This window comes from Fusarium venenatum, assembly GCF_020744135.1.
Source record: "Fusarium venenatum strain MPI-CAGE-CH-0201 chromosome Unknown EDB82scaffold_4, whole genome shotgun sequence".
NCBI lineage: Eukaryota > Fungi > Ascomycota > Sordariomycetes > Hypocreales > Nectriaceae > Fusarium > Fusarium venenatum.
In genome coordinates this window covers 4010801-4035034 of record NW_027072132.1, presented here as the reverse complement: position 1 = coordinate 4035034, position 24234 = coordinate 4010801, and the positions used below count along the sequence as shown (strand labels likewise).

Sequence of the window (24234 nt, the reverse complement as noted above, 5' to 3'; positions counted from 1 at the left end):
ATTGTTTGCATGGAGAAGAAATTAATTTTGAGGGTGATGGGGCAAGACATATAAAGCCCATGCAAAAGGAAGGTATAACAAACAAAACAAAAATGGAAAGCACAACTGACTCAACACTTGTGGCTGCAAGAGGAAAGCTCGATGTGAGCAAATAAGCGGCAATACTAAGCAGAGCAACTATCACGGCAACGACATATTGTGAAGGGAAAGGTTTGGGTGACATCACGACTAAGGACTTTGACTATAATGATTGTTCCCAAGTCGGATTCAAAGACAGCCTGAAGCTATAGAAAGCTTGGCATGAGCTGCACCAAACGAATAGAAATGACAAGGATTTCGAGAGACTTCCTGAAGGGGAGTGGGCAAAGTTGCTTTGATATACTTCTTCTCGTATAGAGTTGTTACACCCAACGAAGAGAGAAAGACCCCGCCATGGAAAAGTGACTGAGGAAGAAAGAGGGAACAGGATGAAGAAACAAGGCAAACAAGGCAGAAGTTGACCAGAGTGCGTGACACAATGTGAATGCAGTCAGCGTCCAGATACAACAAGATACTTTTACTCACCTTCGAAGAATTGTTGCGGTTGGTAATGAATGTAGTAGTGTTGCTGCAAGTGAGAGCAAGAGAAAGCCCAACGACGAGCTGCACGAAGAGGGGTCCAATCAATTCCGCTGAGAATGGACCTTCCGTAAAAATTACCCCGCTATCAAGGCAGCACAGCGCTTGCTCTCGGTGTAATCAACAACCACAAGGTCAGCTTGACGACGTGTATAGGGAGAAGAACTGGAGAAGAATTGACGAGATTCCGAGTGACGAGGGAGGACATTATATAGGCAAGTATAGTAATAAGCACACAAACATGGTGACAACAAACATGCCTATAATACCACATGTGATGGTCACTGCCTTCCTTACACATGAAAGTATGACCTCTTGGAAGCAACACAAGCACAGGCCAGACGGCTATCTTGCATTCCCAATTCCGGCAGGCACGATCCTTTAATATGCATCCTTCCCATTCATGTTTATAAGAACAATGCAACCAAAGGTGGGCTTCAAGAACAATGTGGTAGGCACTCACCAAAGATGGACTACATTCGCTATTGATTGGCTATACAGCCGCTAAGCGCTTGGACCAATACGCAAGCCACGCTGTAGGAAAGTGGCAGGTGCGTACCACACATTGGGAAAGGGAAGGATGCTGTAGTGCTGTCATGACGGCACTGGAAACTTGCCAGCTTCCATGTGGCTGATCTGCTCCTGCAACTTGCGACAAACACCACCAACAACAGCTCATGATCGCACTCAAACCAACCATGCGAATATTGATGGTCCACCTTGAAATTTAGTTCAAATGATTGGTTCATCTACAAGGGACGGACAAACAAATAAAAAACAAAGACAGTATCGCCGATATTTCAGAAGCTATCGCACTACGCATACTATACACGTATAGCTTCACCACTCAACCCATTCTCCCAAAGACATCCCGATCAACCTCGAACAATGGCCGCGACAACAGAAAACGCCTCGCGCCAATTGAGCGACGCTCTCGTTGCCTTTTCACTCGAAGGCCGCTTCCCCGACGATATATCGGTTCTTCCTCCTGTTTCCGAAACCGACCTGCAACCTGCGATCCAGGCTCTGGCAGAAGCCAAGCAAGGGCTGGAGGTAATATGATTCCGTTACAAACGAATAGCCATCAACTATGATGCTCACGACGCCCACAGGCCGAGCTACACACCATCAACCAAGAGACAAAACAAGATGTCGATTCATGGGTACGGAATTCAAAGACCTTACAGGAAGATATTTTCCGCTCAAAAGCGATGGCCAACGAGATTGAACGCCAATCTGAGGCTCCCGATGTATCTGGAGAAGCTGTGCAAGATGCAGAAGAGAAGGCAGAGTTTCTCAACCGAGAAGTTCAGTATAGCCAGCAGCTTCACGGTGTATTGCAAAGTATTAAGAGCGTTCATCAGCTCTTAAGTGAGGTCGAGGTTGCTAAGAATGAACATCGCATCATAGATTCGCTGCGACTCCTCGAGAGTATGTCGCCACAGTTTTCAGCCCGATATGTTATTGACCATTAAACAGAATCATGGGAAGCGATCGATCAAATAGGTGTCAGCAAGTCTTGCCGAGTAATGAAGCTGTTGGATCTGCGGAGTTTCGAGCTTAAATCTGCTATCCATGAGGTTTTTGATCATATTTGGAAGACACTAATCCATGCCGATATCGAGACTCGCCAATTTGCTGTGTACGACGTTATTGAGGGTATGATACTAGCGATATACTATAAAGTACTACTACTAATAAGTCTTAGACGAGCAAGTGAATCTTACTGACGCTGTAATTGGTCTCCAGGCCTACAAAGAGGTCGACGAGCGTATGGAGCAGCTATGGCGAAATGTAGATGCTGCTATCATATCTCCTCGCATGGATATCAGGAACGACACTTTTCCTTCGATACAGGCAGACGGGGATGTTCTCAAACTATCTGGCGAAGCATCAAGATCAGTCGATGCCCTTCTTGCTGACTTGGAAACAACATTCGCTTTCCTCGCTCGAAAACTGCCCTCTACTCTTCTACCACCACTTGGCAACTTCATGATGGCCGACGTAATACCCAAACTCATTGGAGAATGGTTGATTCCAGCTGTGCCCTCATCGCTCAAGGAAATGGACAACTTCCAGGCCATGATCAAAAGGGCCCAGGCGTTTTGTCAATCCCTCACTGATAATGGATATACCGGTTTTGCGGATCTACAGAATTGGGTTGATAATGCACCGGCAATATGGCTAGGGAAATGCCGAGAGACAACTCTGGATTCTGTTCGATCCAAGTTACTTGACGGCATTGGCGAGTCCAAACAGGTCGAAAAGGTTGAGAAGCAGATGGTATCAATCGCAGAAGGTAAAAAGATTACCAAGACACCAGGAGGGGCTGGCGCAACTGCCGAAACGGCTGACTGGGGTGCTGACTGGGGCGATGCATGGGAGGAAGATAACGAACAGGCTAAGGACGAGAGCAAACCTTCGACGAAGGGGCTGGGTTCTACCAAGGCCGATGAAGACGACGGCGCAGATGCGTGGGGTTGGGATGAGGAAGACACCACTGTTGAAGCTCAAGACACAAAGCAAACAGCCGAGAAGGACGATGAGGACGACAGTGCTGCCGCTTGGGGTTGGGGTGATGAAGACACTGCCCAAGAACCAGAGAAAGCCCCAGCAGCAAGAAGCAAGATTCCGCAGGCTCAAGAAGAAACTCGAGAGCTTATTTTGAAAGAAACTTACAGCGTTTCGTCCATGCCCGAGCCAGTTCTCGAGCTCATTTACGCTATTCTGGAGGATGGTGCTACATTGACAAGAGACGATGTTGAATATGCGCCAGTTGCAGCCACAGCCCCTGGGCTCTTCGGTTTACCCACGTTCGCCTTGGCCTTGTTCAGGGCCATCTCACCATACTACTACTCTCTCAGCGAAGGGGGCAACATGTAAGAATATTTACAGTCTGTCGAAGGCATTACTGACTCGAAACAGGTTCTTATACAACGACGCTATGTATCTGGCAGAGCGGCTCTCTGAGTTTGCTGATGCGTGGAAGAAGCGCGAAGACCTGACTCCCAGAGCCCGGAATATGCTGCGACTTGAAAACGACATCAAGAGCCTACAAAGCTTTGCTAATCGCAGTTACGCCAACGAGATGAACATCCAGAAAACCATCCTTCGCGATTTCCTCGGTGGAGCTCAAAGTCTGATGCAGCAGGATGAAATGGAGTCTTGCGTAGAGTTGGCAACGGGTCGCATTCGCGCGATGGCATCTGTCTGGAAATCCATTCTGGCTCGTTCAGTTTGGACACAGGCTTTAGGTTCCCTGGCTGATGCTGTCGCAACGAAGCTGATCACAGACGTCCTTGAGATGTCATCCATTGGTCAGGACGAGGCCTACAATATAGCCAAGGTCATTGCTACTGCAACAGAACTCGATGACCTCTTCCTGCCCAGCGTTTTAACGGGTACTGCAAGTGCAGATGGTGAGGTTCCTCAAACAGCTCAGTATGCGCCCAGCTGGCTTCGTCTCAAGTACTTGAGCGAAGTACTTCAAAGTAATCTTAATGAGGTCCGATATCTCTGGTTTGAGAGCGAATTGAGTCTTTACTTTTCCGCTTCAGAAGTCATTGACCTCATCGAGGCTAGCTTTGAGGCGAATCCACGAACTAGGGATACGATTCGGGAGATTCAATCCAAGCCTGATCCTGTGGCTGAACGGTAATAATAGTTTACATAGAAGACTTCATTTACCTTTGTCACGTCATAAAGAACCCAAACCCCAAAGAAAAGGGCATCAAGTCACACTCAGAACCAAGCAAATCTATCATTCATTCATTTATTAATTACCAAATCCAATGGTGTATGATACCATTTGTGTTCATAATAACGATGTCGTTGGGTTGAATTTACCCTATACTTCATATTGGCCAAGTTTGAGAAGAAAGAAACTTCCAACATGCTAACAGTTCAAGACTCCACAGCATAATGAAAGTATCGAGAGTCACAAAGGATATTATTTCCTACTACTCGTGAGATGACACACTGTCTCAAGATGTATCACCTCAACAAACTGACCAACATATTAGAAACGTCCAACAGTTTCAACGGATTATAATACGAGACGGGATCTAAAGATTTAGGACTTTCACAATGAACATATGACTTCTCATGATGACCTATCTCAACACAACATATCACATACCACAAGTCACTTCCGCCATTCTTATTCTTACTCACTTTACCTCCTCTATGGTCACACGCAAGGAATGCTGCCTGTACACATCGGCCGAGTCTATCGTACCATGCTGAGCTGATCGACCAGTAACTTGCAGCGAGGCAGACATGTCACACAGCATGAGGCAGCAGCCGAGCCTTTTCTTTCTTTCTTTTTTGATCTCGCTTCACAACGTCATATTCTTAGCCTCTGTTGTCCGGGGTCTTTTTGTGCGTGAGAGGATGTCTCCCATGTTTTAGGCATGACAACAAGCAAGTCCTGCATCAAGAAGCGCCAAGGAACCTGCATATATGTTTCTCCCAAGACACACCGAGGCCCGGGGAACCAGTCAACGTTGGTATACCGACGTTGCAGCAGCTGTAGGATGCTTCATCAGAGAGAAGCGGACTGACCGTATGTTGCAGACTGGCACTCGCAGGAGAAGGAAGAGATTGCGCGTTTCTATCCCAGGTCCTTCCCTGTGTCTGTGTTATGCTGTGTTGTGCCAACACATCGTAAACTTAACTGACCGAAGAGGCAAGGTAAAAATCCCGTCCAACAGTCTCTCGTGAGATGTGATTGACGAGGGAAATTCATGCCAAAACTATTGTGTTGGTCGTTATTCGATGGCCTTTGAAGAATATTGTGCGTAGGTTTGATGCCGAGTAAGCATAAAATGAAACACGATGCACAGCCAAGCAGAGAGAGAAGGGTTTGCGTCCATGAATAGTATACTCGCCGCAGCAACTAGACAGAGCAGAGGCCGTAAGATGGCCCACGTAGCGAGCATAGCATAGTATGCAATAGTGGGCATTGGCAGTTAGCTGGTTGAAACAGCTTCCAGAACAAATGGCATAAGCACCAGAAGAATGTCGCACAGGTCCCAAAGGATTCAAGGCAGAATCTTGAAAAGCTCAAGATTATGCCTGTTGGGCTAGCACGGGAATTTCATAGTTGGACGCCCCCGATGAGGCCCCTTCCATCTCCCTCAGAGTCTCTCTAGGGCATCTGGTTTCGTCTCAGCATATGATAGATAGATGAGATGGGGCCTGAGCTCTTGATCGTGGGTCTCTCTATTCTGTCCGGAAGTCTTCCAGAACCTCCGGTGGTGCTATCAAGGTCGGTCATAGCTTCGACCAAGTGTTTTTCTTCTTCCTTCGATATTCCGAGCTCCCCGTTGAAGCCCGGGATATCCATGAGTATTTCCCATCCTTCCTCGAAACCTGTTGTAGTAACTCGTTTGCTGTCCTGGATGGCCCCCAAGCCAAGGTACTGAGCCACTACCAAAATAGATCTAAGTCCGCTGTCATCCCAACGGAATCATGTACCTACAAGGTCCACCCCCGCACTAGGACCAGCCTCTCGGAACCGAATTTGCCGTTTCAGATTTGCCAGGTCTTCGTGGTAGGGAAAACCCTACTGCCCAATCTCAGCCACGCTTGGTTTGAGCAAGCAGAGCTTCACGCGGCGAACAAGAGAAGTCAATAGAGTTTTCCTGAGACATGACCATGGAGAAAACGTGACCAAATGGATATGCGAGTGATGCTGTGATCCCCCTGTATCGTAAGCTTGTGGGAGATTAATCCAGTGCACTGATCATGCCCTGCCATCGTCAAACAAATTAGACTAAGTGCCGAATCCTCACATAGAGTGATTGTGTTTCCTTCCGGTTGGCAGATAGGGGTTGATCCTGCGCCGTCCAATTTGTGCCGTACTAGACTGTAGGGTCAAGTGCAATCTTGTACGTGTGTACTGTACATCCGGACTGTCACTGTAAAACAGCCTCCTTTGTGCTAAGGTGCACTAGTGGCGGATCATTCAATGCTTGCGAAACTAGCCTCCAACATTAGATGACACTGATAAACTAACGTAGTCGCTTGATAGTTGACGTGGCATGCAAGTACAGTCAGAGGTGACTGTCTGTGGTGGTGAGACTGAGTTGAGCACTCATAAAACCCAACAACATGTGCTCGATTGCATCACAAGGCATGGAGAATGACCACGTAGAACACTGCCGAGATATGTCGGCGATAACTCACCTGCATCTCGTTTTAAACGGACAAACAAAAAACTAGTATCAGCCAACAGGTTATTCGAGTTGATACCGTTTGTCCTCGCACAAGGTGAGATCAGTACCACCTTGAATCGTGATAACCACTCAGCTTCGAGAGGCTCGACGCTGTGGCTCATCAATTTGATACTCATCTGCATCGTTTGGCCTCATGATGCAAGAACAGCGGGCGATGGGAGCGAGATTTAGTAGCAACTCGAAGCACGCACATGCATACAAAGTCACGTCACCTCTAAGAAAGTCGATGTATCAACCGTAATTCGAGGTTGTCCTCTTACACGATGCACATACCGTACATACCGTGGACACGGCGCCGGACACGCCCTTCCGATCTTGTCTTTGTCCGTCGTGCCGCGCCGTATGCACCTCTCCAGGAACGGGCATGCGAGATGCTGGCTTCGCAAACACCCATACTGACATCCTCGAACTGACGATTCGAAGCAGGGTGACACATTTGCCAGCAAAGTGATCTGTCACCATGTAAGACAACACATGGGACCGGCCCGAGCCAGAACTAGTGATTCCGTACATAGCCTTTAATAAAAAGGCCCTATACCACTGGCTTACACACGACAACACCCTTTATCAACAACCTGCCAACGCAACCACCTACTCAGCTTGCTGAGCAAATGAGACAAAAGACACCACTCAGAGGGGCACCCTTGAACCGGTGTTCATCACTACAAGAGACCAAGGTTGCGCTCGTCAGCCTACATACAGCACATTGCCAGCTGATCAGACGGCTGAGTAGGTAGCTTGTATCTCGAATGCTGTGCCGTAGGTGCCTAGAAGGCCGTGTAGATTCGGTGAGATCGACAAGGCTGAAGGGTGCAGCGTCTACAATTGAGGTTCAAATAATACAGAGAACGTCTGTAAATATACAATGACTGTGCCTAAAATTTGTAGAATATGCAAACTGTGATATTGAAATCTTAATACTGGTTGAAGTGCCTTGTGCCGATGACCGATTTCTTTGCTTCACCATGCATGAGCCAGCCCCGTTGGCGTTCCAGCAGTAGGTACAATGCTCTTCCAGATAGCAGCCAAGCCTGTCAGACGGTATGATTTATGATAATGTCGGATATGGCTAAAAGCCCGGCAGACAATGACACCTCGCATTGGTACTATACCTTCCTGTGAAGCAATGTAACTGACTGGTCATTGCCTGGTGATGCTCTGCGGCTGTACAACGCATAGTTCTGTACGACAATACCATCAATGTGCCTTCACAGCTGCTGGAAGGAAGGATTTCGACCCAGCATGAATGTGGGCCTGTGTAATGAAGATAATCAAACTGCCTGTAGCTACCAACAGATCAGGCCGCTGATATCCAGCCACACTGGTGCTTGCTGACAGCGCACGCCCCAAATACTAGTTCAACAGTCAGTAGGCAGCCAACACCTAAAAAGATGTCAAAGTCATTCCCGCCAGGGATCTCAAGCCAGGGCCTATGAGAAGGATTCTAGAAGGCTAAGTATGTATCAATACTGTACGTACAGACAACACCCTGACAACCCTAAGGATATGAGGTAGGGGTTATTGGTCCCTGAGGGTTCGAGACAAGGTATGACCACCAACAGTGGCCGTTGGGTCGTCCGTGGGTGTTGATTCGTGTGTTTCGATAGTTTTCAAGCTCGTAAACGCTTAGGCGCATGTCGCAATTAAATGTTTGATTCAACATCACTCGAATTTAATCTGGATGAGACGACAGCGGGTTCCCGCTGGATTGGGTCCGCAAATTGCTGATGTTTCGAAACCAAGTTGCCAGGAATCACGACACAGAAGAGACCATAAAATTGTGGCTTCTGTTAATTCAAGCCTCTGTGGTCATGCTACTTTGCATGTTTCCATGATTTCTCTGTTTCGCTGAGATGGGATTGCCGCATAGACCCGCCACGTAATTCAGCTCATCACTGCCCGATGCTGCTGATTGCGCATTCTTCTTGAGCCAAGAAGTGCCTGTGTGTACTTTGTCGATGAGCTATAGGCTCTCGACCATCCAATTCCTGACCCCGTCGAGTGATACGGACACTAGCGAAAAACGGTGCCTTGGGTTTCAATCTAACGCGTTGACGATCTAGGATCAGCCCGCGGGATGGGATTGGCTGTGATAATGCTATGTTTGACAGTCGTATCATCAGCGGTATTGTTTGTTCAATGCCGGCATTGGGGTAGCTATAGAAGTGACGCGGCTTGCACCATGATTATTGAGTCGTCACAGAGATACAACTCTCTACCGGTATATCTCTTGACCTTCCCCATGGCAATCACAAGAACCCCCTTGCTGCACATCATTGATTTGCAGCAGCAGCTGGCCCAAGCGTTGTATTATCTGCAACAACCCAAAGAGGCCTCGCGCTTGAAATTGTTCACCATCTGGCCCTCTACATCTTGTTCTCCTGGGCGCAAAGCTTTCGGATGACCTTACCGGATGTTTGACCCGTTAGGCTGGTTGGCGTCGTGTTCTGTAGATGGTCTGTTTATTCGAAGTAGACTTGTTGAATGCTGGAAGCAATCTATTTACCGGAAGCCTGCCGTCACGAACCTATCAGCAATGCGTCTTCCCATCAGCTAGGGTCAATCGAAGGAGCAGGCGTAGACCCTGAGCCCCTCTACAAGAGGAATTCACCGAGGTCATGTTGGTAAAATTTGGTTGGTCAACTGCGAATTTCATCTCGCGTAGCAAGGGCATACGGATCGATTCGAGTCATTAGAGGAGTTAGGCGCATTACCTATGTCGCAAGTGTTAGTCCAAGGTTGCCTTGTAGACAAAAAGCTCGCTTGCATGCCTGTCTGGGGTTGTACATACCGTAAGAAAGATATCGATACCAGAATTGATACATGCAAACAAAACAAGTATCGGTTGCCCGATATCGTAAATGTGCCGACGGACTCTACTGCGACCTTGAAAGTTATCCGTTACAATAACCGGTGGTTGACATCCGAATATCTGCACCTCAATAGGAAGGCCGAGTTGATGGATCAATCACAGATTAGCGGCTCAGATGCACGTTATCACATATTGACCCGTTCTATGCGGCATTGAATGCAGCGGCAGGCGCGCAATGGGCGGGCACTCCCGCAGAATCGATTCCACCGCGTGGTTTTCCATTCATCAGTCAGTGTGGGATGATTTGGCGCATTCCATCACGAGCATCGCTGAGTAGCATTTTCGGCGTCCTTAGAGGTGCCAGCTCTACTGAGCTAAACAAACTAATGCGGCCTTGATATCCTGCCACAAATAGTTGGTTCTATCCGTGTCAGGCTCGTATGGATAAATCCGGTGAGTTCAACCTCAACTTCTCAATCTCACCGTGATTGGTTTGCTATCCACCTCTTGATGGTCATAGCTGCAAGCTGCATAGGGCATGTCTGAGCGACATTGCATTGCTAACCTCCCACCGAATGACCAGTTACCACCTTGCAAGAGTTTTGATCAATGGCAGATTTGCCAGAGTGATGAAAGATGAGCGCCTCACACGAACAATTGGACTCCGAAGCTTGGAATGGTAGCAACTTCACACACTCTATGTTCGTCTATAATAACATTGAGGTTTGATACCACAACCAGTAGGTTGATGCGAGCCAATACATAGGCTTCTCGCTGTGCCACTCTTTGCTGGCAAATGTAGTAGCATCGCATAGGTAACCTGCAGAACATCAGGTGCCCAGCCGCAATGACGCGATAAAATGCACGGTAAGATTGAGCATTATTTCGTGCCTTGCGCCGACAGAGCAAGGTGGTTGTGACGCAGTCACTGTAGTGGCCCAAGGTCTCGACATAGAAGCTTATGGCATACCATAAATGCTTGGCTTGGTGTGGTTGGTCATCATCCCACAAAGGGTTAATGTCTTTTGATGTACTGCTTAAGGAAGCGCACGTGGATGCAGCCCATAGAACAGTGGAAATTGAGGGCGTGTCGCAGAAGTCTTGGAACGGAATAATCGGCATTCTTTGTGCAGAGTGAGAATACGGCGCACCTTGAACCACTCGTAAACCGGCCGTGCCAACGCCCAGAAGGGTATAATACCATGGACAGCACGACCGCTTAGCAGGCCTTGGGCTTGGCGTCTGCTACGTTATCTGTATGTAGCTGTGGGTAATTATAACACGAGAAGGACGACAGTGCTAGAGCGAACTAAATACGGGGTTCATATCATATCGGTTGTAAGATAGCTTTAGAAAAAACTCCAGACATAATCGAATGCCCGAGTGACAGTTTCAACGAGAGATATCGTATTCCTCAACGGACGTAAGGACCCTGGCTATTATGTGGCAATGCAAAAAGAGGCATTGGTCATGGCCAAAGAGCCCAAAACCTGCCCCTCTTTGATTTGATGATGATATACAAGTCGAGGGCCATAGACAGCTGCTGTGGTAACGCCGGATCGAGTTGTGAGCTTTATCTTCCTGATAGCACCAGCTCAATGCGACATAATAGCATCTGAAGTTGATTTGGTGGAAGTAGTGAACTGACACGTCAGGGCATCACCTCCTCGGTCCCGGTCATGATTTGAGAGGTTTAAAAAACCATCACAAAAGTGATGTCGAATGAGCTTGCCGCATGATTGCTCATGCACGTCTGGGAGCTTCAATGTTTGTGGTCCATAATTGAGCCCGCTCGTACCCCCGCGCCTCTCAATGTCATTATCAGGGCCACGATATTCCCCTACGTCACCCGGCAATCGCGTCATATCATCTTTCTGGCCACCCTTATTTTCCCGTTAAGGATATAATTGCAGTCAGAAGGCCGGCGACGGTTCTTGTGAGGCTCTATATCATGCTGCATATACTCTGCAATGAGCAATATACAGCTAGACGAATGAGGATAGCCAGGCAAGGTGATGGTGAGCAATCTGCTGGCTGTTCCAATGCTGCCGGTACATACACAAGGCTGATCGATATTGCAAATCCCTTCCCGAGACAAAATAATTCAGTCTCCAGGGGCTGAGAGCTCAAGTTGCTGCTAGCAAGTGGTGGCCCCATGTCTCATAATCATGCCCCTTAAGGTCCCTTCGAGGCCGAGCAACCGCAATTGATAGATGCTGCAACCGATTGGCCAGAGCAGCGAGAAGCGACGTCATTACCCTTCCCCACGCTGCCAAGCGAGCATTTAGCGAATCAACAGCGAATCACAAATCGACTGGCGGCTATGGCTGGCCCAGCACACTGGCACTCATATTCCCCCAGTAACTCGGGATACGTGAGCCGCCCAAGAGTGCCCTATCATTGATCCAGATGGGAGCGAGTACTGGCACACCGCATGTGATGTTATGGCATTCTTTACTGGCCTTTTGTCGATTGGATACAACTGGGATGGATACTGCAGCTCGTGACCACAAAATTCCGTGCCTGGTTGGCAAGAAATGTCGGTGTATGTGCTTTTTGACATGAAATACTGTTCGTGGTTCGTTGTTCTAGAACCCCGCTTCAGAGTTCCAAGACTCAAGTATGGAGTAGGGTTGCTCGATAACAAACCCCAAGTACGGAGTAAAATTTTGGTCCATTGGCTCCTGTGGCCAGGTCAAACAGGGGCCACTTGCGGCGTAGAATCTGTAATTGTCTGTTGTAACAGGATTGAGTGCAAATAGAAGCAAGCAATATGACAAAATTGAGCTCGAAACACGCCTGGCAAGGCTGCAGACCGTATTGTTGTCCGCTCTAAACAAGAAAGCGGGGGAAAGCGTCCGTCAAAAATAGATGGATGACCGGACAGTCAGGTACGGCCAGCATCCATTCTCCGTAAACTACGGCCGAGATAGCTGAAAATTCCCCACGGCGACATTGTTCGCAGTAAACGATCGCTTACTATAAACACACCCTGATGTAGGTTCCAAGCTTGTCCGGGGCCCTCGCTTCACCCCTGTCTAGAGCTGGGGCCCTGACCTAAAAATTGGCGGGAGTCGGCGCCAAAGGATCGACGAGATGATGATCTCATTCCGCTGTTGGATGTTCAGGCGTTTGTTTCAAGATGTCTTTTTGCCCAGCATGAGCAAATTGTCAAATTGTATGGCGAGCTGGGAGGGTGTTCCACAGAAATTTGGCGGAATGTGGGCTAGGCATTTCGAGTCCAGGAACTGATATTCTGGGGCAATCAGCCTCTAATGTCTCAGACTCTCCCCTCCCATGATGCTCTGCAACCCGTCTCCTGGGACTGAGGTTCGATTGGGTTTATCCCCATTGGGTATCCTGGCTGGCGACCTCTCTGCCTGGCTGTCTCGTACCTGGACACGTTTAGGTGGCTGTGACTACGCCGCTCTCTGATTGTGACCGTTTCGAAGAGGACGAGAATAGAACCACGAAAGTAAGAGAGAAGCTGATAGGTGAAAGCAATAAGGGAGCTGGCCATTCAGCGCTCTACTTGTTATAATTGTCGACGATGGCGTTGATATTGCCAGCCAGCGGTACTTTCCAGTAATTCTACACCTTCAATCGGCAAAGGCAAGAATGCCACGTCACCTCGACGATGACTGTTTGTGAGAATAGATATCACAGTCGGGTTCGGACAGTTGGGGTTTCTTGGAACGACCCTGCAAACAATGTGACATAAAACGTCCTGCATGCCCTGTTGAACAAACCCTGGCCCCCCTTAACCGAGTATCTGGGTGCCATCTACCGTGGCTGTGTGGCAATATGCACTGACGAGGAGTTGAGGTCCGTACTCCGCATACAAAATCCAGCCGCACACAGACGAAAGTGAGTAATCTCGTGGTCACTGTAGGGCAGGGTTAACAGTGATAGCTTTTTGGGGAGACTTGAGTAGATTGTCCTTGAGAGTGGATATGTTGAATAAGGCGAAGGTACTAAGCTGATGAGTACGGGCGCTGAAGTTTGTTGACATTTGGTTTGGCCGTAGGCAAGGCTAGCAACCTGTTAGTTACTTACTTGCTTAGCCGGCCGGGCTTCCTGGTGCCTGGGATATTGAACAAGGGATAATAATCAGATAATAAGCATGTGCCGTACCACACTGTATAGGTAGAAATCAACTGATGCTCTGCTGTGGGGATGCAGTCCCTTGATAGATGAGATTATCTCCATCAACTAAAAAAGAAGCGATGTAATGCTGACATGAACGCTGGCAAAGAGCATTGAGATGCCAGGAACAGGCTAGTAGAGGAATCTGGCTGCACTCTGCAGCTCAGTAGGTAGTGAATTCTAATTCTAGATGTTGAGGCTGGTAATCTTAGCGAAAGGTCGAATCTAGCAACGGCCGGCGCTCTTTCCTTGGGCCAAGTAAAGCATAACAGGGCAAGTACAATGGACCTAACAGAGTTTTAGAGTCCTAGATTCCAAGGCATTTGTAGGTATCCACAAGATCTGATCGCATCTTGATCACATGAAATCGCGAGCAAGTAAGCAATCCGCGTATGAGACTTTAATATCGGCTATTAAGTCGATCTAAATCATTGCTGTCCTCGTTTCAAATCTTTCGCTTCGTGGCTGTGGCTCCTTTCATCAAGGGGGCTAATTTACCTCTGGTCTGGTCAGGCTGCGTTGGTTGGAGACTGGAGTCAGAACGGACATTGGCGCTCCACACATCGTGTCAGACTGAGGTCATGGTATCGAGGAGGCTCAAATGCCTAGCATGGCCAACGCAACGCTACGCTGCATGCACTATGAATCCGTCTGCTCTACTGAGGGCCTGAGGCAGAGGGTAATGTGGAGTTGGACACACGCCATCGAGGCCCGTCAGCCCCTAATGCAACAACGCCAATCTTTGGGGCAGTTTTGCTCTGTTGCTTGTGCTTGCACTTGCGCGTTGATGAGCCAAAGGTGAGGTTTTGCATGTGGCTCTCATGTGGCCTGTAAAGTTAAATGGCTGGCATAAAAATTGAGTCATCGCGCGCGTATGTACACTGCACGACACAGGTACAGGTTTTCATATCTACCCGCAGACCGAAGGAAGGGCTGCCTGTGATCTGTGGCGACTGATTGGTAGCCCTGCTGGTTTGACCAACACTGGGCACATGGTTAGCCGTGTACCGAAGCGAGATATAGGTACCGCTCACGTACATGCGAAGACACCCAAGTACGAGTGTGCGGGCAAGTACCATAGCGTATTGACGGGCGTTGTGACTTTTTTGTTTCCCTTGGGTCGCGAGATTCCCTGTCGTAGAATTGTTCTTTCTTCTGCGACTATTCAAGTTTAAAAGTGACGGGTTGCGGTTCCGGCCACTATCGACGAACCAGTTACTGTCAATGACTCCTTGAACCGGAATGGTCTGCTCACCGGCTCGTAAATCATCCCAAGATTGTTAGGCTTGGCCCGACAAGTCACTAACCGAGCCTGTCCTCTCTTGTTTTTCTGTCCACTCACAGGAGCCAAGCAAGCTGAGGACCCATTCGTCGCTGTCGATATTCTTTGACTTTCCGTTTTTCTCCCCTGTTGTGTTCTCTCGTGACCATATTATCAAAGGATCTCAAACAACTAGGGACAAACAGAAATGCTGCGCCTGTGCCAAGAAGGAAAAAAAGTGCCGACAAAGACACAACAATAATACGAAACTGTCAAACAAACAAACAAACAAATAACCGACCTAGGTTACTTGGCTGAGTGAGGGTAAGACCTGTCACCAAGCTTGTTTGTTAGGCCAAAAGCCAAAGCTTAAAAAAAAAAGATGGTGAAGGGCAAAAAATAGTCCAACCCCAACCCAAACCATAGACTTTTTTACCACCCTGCCCCTCTCGCCATGTCCGTATCCGGTCTGGTTTCCCATGTTCCCATCGTGATCATTGAATGCTCAATCGTTGTCGTCTTTGAGGAAAAGAGAGAAAAACTTTTTTTCTGTGCTGATAAATCTTTACAGAGATGCCAAGGAGGGTGAGACGACTTTAATATGCGTCGTCATTCTTAGCTCTGTGCTTATCATCAAAAGATCACATCACGACCAACCAGACTTATTGCAAGTGTCTATCTATCAGAGATAATCAGACTATCTTAGACGTAAATCTATCATTTTCATCTCCTGGCCAGACAAGCCTGTTAGTCAGGAACGGAGGCACATCTTGGATTGTTATGGCATGACCGAGAAATTGGATTTGCACCAGCACGTTGTCCCGTTCTAACTGATCGGCTTGCGGGCAAAAAGGTGTGCAGCTCAGACCTCTCGGATCCGGCGGCGCTCATCTCCATCTTGTTGCTACGAGCCCGCCGGCTCTCCCTTGGGACGATATCCTGGATCAGCATGACTCTTTCATGCACTGGAACATTGAGACTTGACAGATGGATGTGCAAACCATGCATGTCCTAGTTAGAGTATTGCAAGACCAGAGGATTTTTGAGTTGCCGAGGCCCTCACACAAAGCATCATCGACGACGATGAAAACGCAATCGCCAACATGATGATTTATGATGATGATAACATTAAATGGGGTGTACCCACTCTGAATGGTTGGCCATTAGCACAGAGGTCAAAATGTTGTTTGGCATACGAACCTGCACTCTGGATAGATGAGAATTTAGATGTCAGCCAGTGGAGCGGAGCAGTCGGCTTTTCTGTCAGCCTTCATAAATTGGGCCTCAGAAAGGGCAGAAAGGGGGCGGACAGAAGGGAAAGTGAAAGAAAACGGTGTGAGCCACACTATCCTATCCATGGCCCATCCATGGCCGAGCCCCCCGAAGCAAACCACAGCACAACCACAAAGCCACAAACCCTACAAAGGAACAGCTCAAACCCACTGCCGAACGCTAATAAGAGTTGGGCACACTAAACTTACAGCACAACGGTTCCCGGAGCTCCACGTTGGCATATTGTCAAATCAGCAGGGGACAGAAATGTCAGAGACGAGAGCCAGGATCCATCTTTATTCTCCAGCGTTCCGGTTCCCCATATCGGACAAAGACCGGCACCGCATCCCATCTTTCTGATTTCTACAGGCATAGTCTAGACATCCTCTGGTGGTATTCAAGAGCTTCGTTTCCTTCCCTTCATATCTCACCCTTTGAATCGATCTCTTGGCTAGACTAGAGATGAAGGATGGCAGGGTAAGCTAACCAGCGGCAAGCAAGCAGCCCATCTCGTCCAGTCCAGTCCCGTCCATTGCTCTGCTCTGCTCTGTTTTGTTTCGTTTTGTTGGCCTATCCCTGGCACGTTGACGCTTGTTCTGGGTTGAAATCTTGGCCTATGTTACGTTTTCCGAGTCTAGTTCTGTATTCACTTTCCGTGTAACCGTCTTGTCCATCATCAACTGGTATGACTCTTCCCCCCTTTCTCACAGCCCTTGTCTTCCAATTGCTTGGTGGGCTGGCCCGTTCGCCCTGTTCTTGACCGGCGAAGAGGTTCACCGTATCAGTCTATGTATATCACAATAGTCTCGCGTGGTATGTCGGTCAATCTCTTATTCAAGACATTGTCCTGTAACGACATTAGGTTTTGGTCATGTGCACTTTTGGTATATCGAAAACAGCTAGGCAGACCTCGGAGGATTTCATCAGAGTTGATGTTGAGTTAATGTGGTGCATTAGACCCAGTTTCTCTAGGTTGCTAAACTCTACTCTACTTGCCAACTCAGTCTTTTACGAGTACCGTATGTAACAGTCGACAAGTCTGAGCGAGCGAGTGAGTCCAGTGTTGGACCGCATGGCAGCGCATCGCATCTGCATAAGGAGGACATGCATTTGCTTTCGCACACGGTCAGGGCCCAACTATTCGCCTCCCCCTTGACCTTGACCATGAAAACTCCACTCTATCAAGTTGCAACGGATGAAAATCATACACCCCTCCCCCTTGTCGCTTCCCCCAGTCTCTCCAGTATCCACCCCGGTCTACCTGTCGTCCACAGTAAAAATTGAGAGGGAAAGGGAAAAAATAATTACAGTAGAAAAGAAGGGCTGTACTACGGATACGCACCCCGGTCTACAAGTTGCTGGCAGTTCTCAGCCTGTGAGTTGAGTGTGCAGTGAAGTGTAGTGCAGCGTAGTGCAGCAGTACAACCCCCAGTCGGGGTTTCGAATCCCAGTCGAGGCCAGAGAGATATCAATCAATCAATCAATGGTCATCCTATGCATACCCTCGCTCAGGCTTCCCTCCTGACTTGAGATTGACAACGGATCAGAGTCGAGTATCCGTAAAAGTGAGGTGTAGACAGGACGGAGGTGTACATATCTGTTACAGGGACCAGCACGAGCACGGGCACTGACTGAGACCTTAGTGGGCTGTTTAGAACTAAGGCTTAGTGAAGCTCACACAGACGCTCAACCGACCCGACTCGCCAACTCGTTACATACACACAGGGTCTTACAGTGCTGGGCGGAACAGGCATTGCACTGGCTATACTGACACAAGAGAGCAACTCGTGTAAACCAAAGTAAAAGACGGCCCAAATAAAGAAAGGGAAGATGGAAAAACACAACACACACTTCAACCCTCTTGGCTGGCTTGCTCTGAGTGACCACCCCCCTCCCCTCTACCATAATTTCCCGGCCCCAGGGCAGCAGCCCAAGAATCCAAGCCCAAGGTGCCCAGCACCAGCATCAGCATCAGCACGGGCGAGTAACCAGACAGCACCGGCCAGCACCCAGCGCACAGCAGCGCCGCATAACTACAAGACTCTTCTTCTGCCCACGTCTTCTTTTTCTGCCTCTAGCTCTCTTGACGTTAGCCTTTCCCCCCCCTTCCCTCTATCATACAAAGTCTCGCCCGCTCCAACGCGCGCCAAAAAAGTACGCCATCATACTTTGGTCTCTTTTCTCTCCCTCCCTTGCAAGTCTACCACCAGGGAATTACCTTTTTTTCTTCCATATTTTATCTTTTTTTAAACCTTCTGGTTAACTTGCTGGACTGTCAACCTACTATCATCCACAACCACCCGCCCCAAGATACTTATTACTACTGGGACTCCCCCCCTTTCCGTCCCAACTATCTTTTCTACCCCTCCCGCCCCACCACCAACTTTCTCATTGACAACCCAAAACCTACTATCTCTTCACCTTTCTCACTTCTTGCCTGCCATAGCAATTTGTTCCTTCAAAGAAATTCTTTTGACCCTCTGCACGACACGGACGAAATACTCTTCTTGTTCAACGATACTCAGATTCATCCAACGAATACTCGAGAACAAACTGCGAATCAATTGCAATTCGCCCATCAACTTGCGACAGACTGCGCCTATCCTACTACTGTCGCGTTCGTTGCCTTGACGTTTTTGGGTGACTCAGCCATTAACCTCGAACCTCGACTTTTGTTGCACTTTTATGCCAATAACCCGCGGCCTCCCGGAATTTGCACCATTTCGCTATTCGCATTGCGCCTCGTCGTTTTTGTCATAGCGAACTATTATATTGAATCGGGATTTTCGCTTTTCATCGCTTCGAAATAAAGGACCGACCAAGCGCAGGACGTTGTTGGTGACTTGGTGTTGACATACATTATCCACGCTACCGACGAACGTGTTTGTAGCTTAAGCTACCCCAACCTTGTGGTTCTCGACGAACATCCATTCATTCACTCCGTTCATCACCTGGACCAGTAGCCCTGCGCTGTGCTGCAGCTCTCTGCCTGTCAAAGAGGAACGCCCTGTTTTGCTTGATCCAGCGACCCCAAGGCACCCCAAAAGGAGCCACCTGCATATCCCGCCCTCTGCCAGCTCACCACGCTGCTGCGAACTTGGCACATCATCACGCCTGGGATCGGCCTTGTCAGGACCTACCTAGTCATCCGCCTGTTGCTCGACCTCACTGCACATTTGTGTTCCACTCAACAGCACCTACAGGCTACCTCAGTCGTCCCTGCATCTGCATTTATTACGTGCCATTGTCACTGCCCTGGACCTTCACAACATCCTACCTCACACTGGCTGCACCCCAGGTTGACAGCTACTCCACGAGGGATCGACTTTCCGCAGCATATTCCCCGCAATTCGCGTGTCTTATCGTTACCTCCAAGCCAGACGTTCCACCATGGCTCCCCATTCTGACTGAGCTTTTATATATGTCGATGCAACCTTCGAATGCTACCCGCCTCACACTTATAGTGTAATCACCACTCAACACGACCATGTCTTTCAACTTTGTCTACGATTCAAAATTCACATCAACAACTCACAACTCATCCGACATGTCCTCATTAACATGCTCTCAACTCGGCCAGGTCCAGACATCCTTTCCGTCACAAACACAACCAGTTCCTATTCCCATGTCAGCCACAAGCGCTTCAACAGGAACCTCAAACTCACAACAAGGCTCACCAATCATGTCGCCCGATACTGCTGTTCTTACCACATACTCCTCCGTCCAGGCCTCACCTGAGCCCATACGAGGTCGAGAGGAGGAGGCTTTCCCTTCTAGTTTCCAGTTGCCTGAATCTGTGCTCTCCAGGAAGACGAGCACCAACTCACTCGGGTACAATGCCATGTCCGAAGTGGCCAACAACAGCAAGGGAGGCCTTATCCGTCGATTTTCGAACCGAGCTCAGCGCTTTGCCGGTAGAAGACGACCATCGTCAGGTGCTCCTGCCAGCCGTGATGGAAGTGTCGGTCCTAGTATCCTCAGACGTCGCAGTGATAGCAATGCTACAGCACCCCAAGAGAACAGCGCCCTGACAGACACAGACGAGGAGTTTGTCCCTGAAGACTCTATTTCTATGGTTTGCCTTGACGGCGTCACCTACACATCATCCGCCAATAGCACCCATGGCTCAATCAGTGCAAGTGCTGGAGCTATGGCTGGTCCAGTGCTCCCTGCCGAGCTACGCAATGGGTGCCCGGTGAAGAAGGTGTCCAGAAAGAGCCGACCAAAGAAGATCAACCTTGCTTACGAGACCGAGTCTAACAAACTCTCTTGGGATCCCAGCCGTCCTCAAAAGTCTCTCCACGTCGACGAAATCAGGGAGATCCGAACAGGCACTGATATCCAACAGTACATCCACGACTATGGACTTTCCGAGCATATCGACTTCTACTTCCCCATTTGGTTTACTATTATTTACAATGTTCCTGAAAGCTCCAAGACAAGATTCCTTCACATTGTCACTGACAACCCAAACACCCTATCGCTATGGACAGAATTCCTAGACGCTATGTTGAGGTATCGACAACAACTCATGACATCGCTGATGACATTCAACGACCGTGCTGTCGCTCAGTACTGGCACACCGAGATGGCCAAGGAGTTTGGCGACCAGCCCAGAAGTCCCGACGAGGAGGAGATGAACATCGCTGGTGTAAAGCGTGTTTGCCAAAACCTTCACATCTACAGCTCATCAGCAACTCTCGAAGTGAACTTCCACTTATCCGATTCTCGACGACGACAAAAGCTCAATTTTAAGGAATTCAAGGACTTTGTACGCCGCATGAAGCAACGCAACGACGTACAGCGAATCATTCGAAGTATTGCCGCGAATCCTGAGTTTGGTCTTACTCTGTCTGAGTTCCTTACTTTTCTGCGTGATGTTCAGGGTGAGGATGTCGATTCTAAGCGCACTGCCTGGGAGAAAGTCTTTTCTCGATTTTATCGCCAATACCGAAGTACCGAGGTCGACCTTCCCGAAAATATTGAGATGATGAGTGAAGACGCCTTCGTTGGTTTCTTGGCTTCAGAAGACAACGAGGTCATCCAGCCTGAACCCCAAAACATCGTTTTGGACCGTCCAATGAACGAGTACTACATCTCTAGCTCTCACAACACCTACCTTCTCGGTCGCCAAGTCGCTGGTCAGTCGAGCGTTGAAGGTTACATCTCAGCGCTTGTTCGTGGCTGCCGATGTGTCGAGGTTGATTGCTGGGATGGCTACAATGGCCAGCCTGAAGTTAACCACGGCCGCACGATGACGACCTCGATCAGCTTTAAGGAGGTCATGACCACCATCAACAAGTACGCTTTTGTCAAGTCCAAGTTCCCTCTCTGGATTTCCCTGGAGGTTCACTGTAGCCCAGCCCAACAGGCGACAATGGTCGAGATTATTAAGGAGTCTTTTGGTTCAAGGCTGGTCACGGAAACCTTGGAGGCTTTCCCTGACAAGCTTCCTACCCCCTCTGAGCTTATGGAGCGCGTTCTTATCAAGGTCAAGAAGCCCCAGATCAAGGAGGAATCTGTTGCTGCTGGCAATGACTTCCGTGGTCGACGCCGAGGTAACAGCCTCAACTCGCCCATGATGCGACCTTCTGTTCCCGACAGCACTCCTTTGATGCCTTCTCAGTCCCTCCCCCAGAGCCCCATGCTTACCCCCAGCCATTCATCACGAAGATTGGTCAGCAAGACTCGAGTCAACACCATTACCGAGGGCCAAGTTCAGGGCATGCTGAGCAGCAGCACGAGCGACAACGAGAGTGTTTGTGAGCAGCAGCCTGTCAAGAAGGCCCACAACAAGACCGTCAAGGTTCTTGGTGACCTCGGCGTTTACTGTGCCGGAGTCAAGTTCTCTGGCTTCGACACTGTCGATGCTAAGCAGTACAACCACATCTTCTCTTTCATGGAGTCGAGCTTTGCCAAGCACTCTCGCGCTAAGGAGCAGAAGATGGCTCTTGATATCCACAACATGCGCTACATGATGCGAGTTTACCCCGACCGAACTCGCATCACTTCTAATAACTTTGATCCTCTCAACTACTGGCGCCGCGGTGTTCAGATGGCCGCCCTTAACTGGCAGACTTTCGACCTTGGAATGCAGCTCAACCGTGCTATGTTCGACGGCAAGGATTCGTCTGGCTACGTTCTTAAGCCAGCCGAACTCCGAGACATCCAGGTACTCCCCTACAACTCCGATATTGCCGAGGGCAAGAAAGAGCGTACCGTTGTCTCTTTCAGCATTGACGTCATCTCTGCCCAGCAACTTATGCGACCTGCTAACCTCCCCGCGAACCGGTCCATGGACCCCTACGTGGAGGTTGAGGTCTTTCATGCCAATGACAAGCGCGACAAGAAGGAAGCAGATTCTAACCTGGTCTTGGAGCATGACACGCCTCTGAAGTTCCAGACCGAAGTCATCCGCGAAAACGGCTTCAACCCCATGTTTGACAAGCACATCAAATACACGGTTACCACCAAGCACCCCGACCTGATCTTTGTTCGGTGGTCTGTCAAGCTCTCCAATGATGGCGAGAGCTATAACGAGCGCCCAGCCGTCGCCACATACACCGCTAAACTCACCAACCTCAAGCAGGGCTACCGCACCCTGCCTCTTCTTAACCATGCTGGCGACCAGTACCTTTTCTCAAAGCTCTTTTGCAAGATCAACATTGACTCAGTCGAGAAAAAGTTCATGGAAGCTCCTCGCCGTATCCAGGACGGAAACAAGCTCAACAGGCTTGGCGGCAAGGTTTTTAGCCGCATCAACACCAGCCCCAAAAGTACCATCGAAAAGTCTAGCTCGGAGAAGACGAGCTTTGACAGCTATTGATTTCTGACTGAGTAATATTTATCTCATCTGTACGAATACCTTTTCAACTTTCTTGGATATAATTTTACCATTTCATTTCTCGATTCTATCGATACTGAGCTCGACGAAGCTGGATCTGGGCACCACACAGGTCTCTATCGACAAGGATCTACGGCACTGGACTTCTGCAGTCATCTTCTGACTTGATCACACATCTTTGTTTCCATGATCCCAGGAGGATCCTGGCGCGATATACGCGATGGACCTGAAGGGATCTGTGACTTGATGATGACGGGAACCAGCGCCCTTTGTCTTACTTTCTTTTCTTTTTACATCAAGAACGGGTTGAAGCGTTGGAATAACCCTTCAAAGTACCATTTGGTACACAACGATTTCCTTTGTTGAAACATGGCGTATGAAAACAAAAACACTTAAAGAAGGACAAATACCCCCTTTAGCGTGGATGGTGTTGGTCATTATCGGGATTCTATGTTTATATTATTACTGTGGCACGGAAGCCGCTTCAATGGACAGGGACAGGAACGGGAATGAAAAAAAGGAGTCTGCATACACCACGCTTGGCCGTGATTTGGGAGCGTCAGGAAACTAGCATTGCACTGGGAAACCGGATTTACGTATTATAGATCGGCACAAGGCAGGGGAAACCAAACACTTGGGAAACGTCTCTATTCTGCTGAAAGCATTTTATTATTGACCCACAACTTCTCATTCTCTGTGACTCTTGTTGAAATGTACTGTACACCTCATATCGTCTCAAGTTTCACCAGAGATGACATCTCAGGCCAAATTTTACTGACCGGCAGAATGTGGGCTTGAGGCCTCTTGAATGTCACAACGAGATCGGCGTAGGGAAATCATGATATACGGTACACATACCTGTCACCCCGCAAATTTGGAGATGGACAACGAACGAGCCTTGATCTTCAAGGCATTTAAAGATAAGGGGTAATAGAGGGGTACTAAGAAATGAACTATTCCTCAAATTATGACGAACATCTCTCGTCACGCGAATCGTATGCCTGTTTAGTTCGTCTGTATAGCTTCGTCTGGAACCCCTGTT

The 24234-nt window shown here is 48.7% G+C and overlaps 3 protein-coding genes across 3 annotated transcripts; 2 read left to right on the top strand and 1 right to left on the bottom strand.

Moving 5' to 3' along the window:
• The first annotated feature begins 1251 nt into the window (after positions 1 to 1251).
• EDB82DRAFT_514937 (uncharacterized protein) lies at positions 1252 to 4387 on the top strand. The gene is made up of 5 exons (XM_025738346.2): positions 1252 to 1671; positions 1731 to 2049; positions 2098 to 2277; positions 2327 to 3497; positions 3544 to 4387. Exons 1-5 carry the CDS (start codon positions 1507 to 1509, stop codon positions 4274 to 4276), a joined length of 2568 nt encoding a protein of 855 aa, XP_025593116.1. The 5' UTR covers positions 1252 to 1506; the 3' UTR covers positions 4277 to 4387.
• A 9165-nt stretch (positions 4388 to 13552) lies between these two features.
• Positions 13553 to 14894, bottom strand: EDB82DRAFT_529853 (uncharacterized protein; the record flags this gene model as incomplete). The annotated part of the gene is made up of 3 exons (XM_065609212.1): positions 13553 to 13702; positions 14730 to 14799; positions 14854 to 14894. 3 exons carry the CDS (start codon positions 14892 to 14894, stop codon positions 13553 to 13555), a joined length of 261 nt encoding a protein of 86 aa, XP_065463398.1.
• A 4941-nt stretch (positions 14895 to 19835) lies between these two features.
• EDB82DRAFT_548336 (uncharacterized protein) lies at positions 19836 to 23174 on the top strand (the record flags this gene model as incomplete). Its single annotated transcript, XM_025738344.1, has 1 exon — positions 19836 to 23174. The coding sequence occupies one exon, from the start codon at positions 19836 to 19838 to the stop codon at positions 23172 to 23174; it is 3339 nt and encodes a 1112-aa protein (XP_025593114.1).
• Positions 23175 to 24234: the final 1060 nt, after the last annotated feature.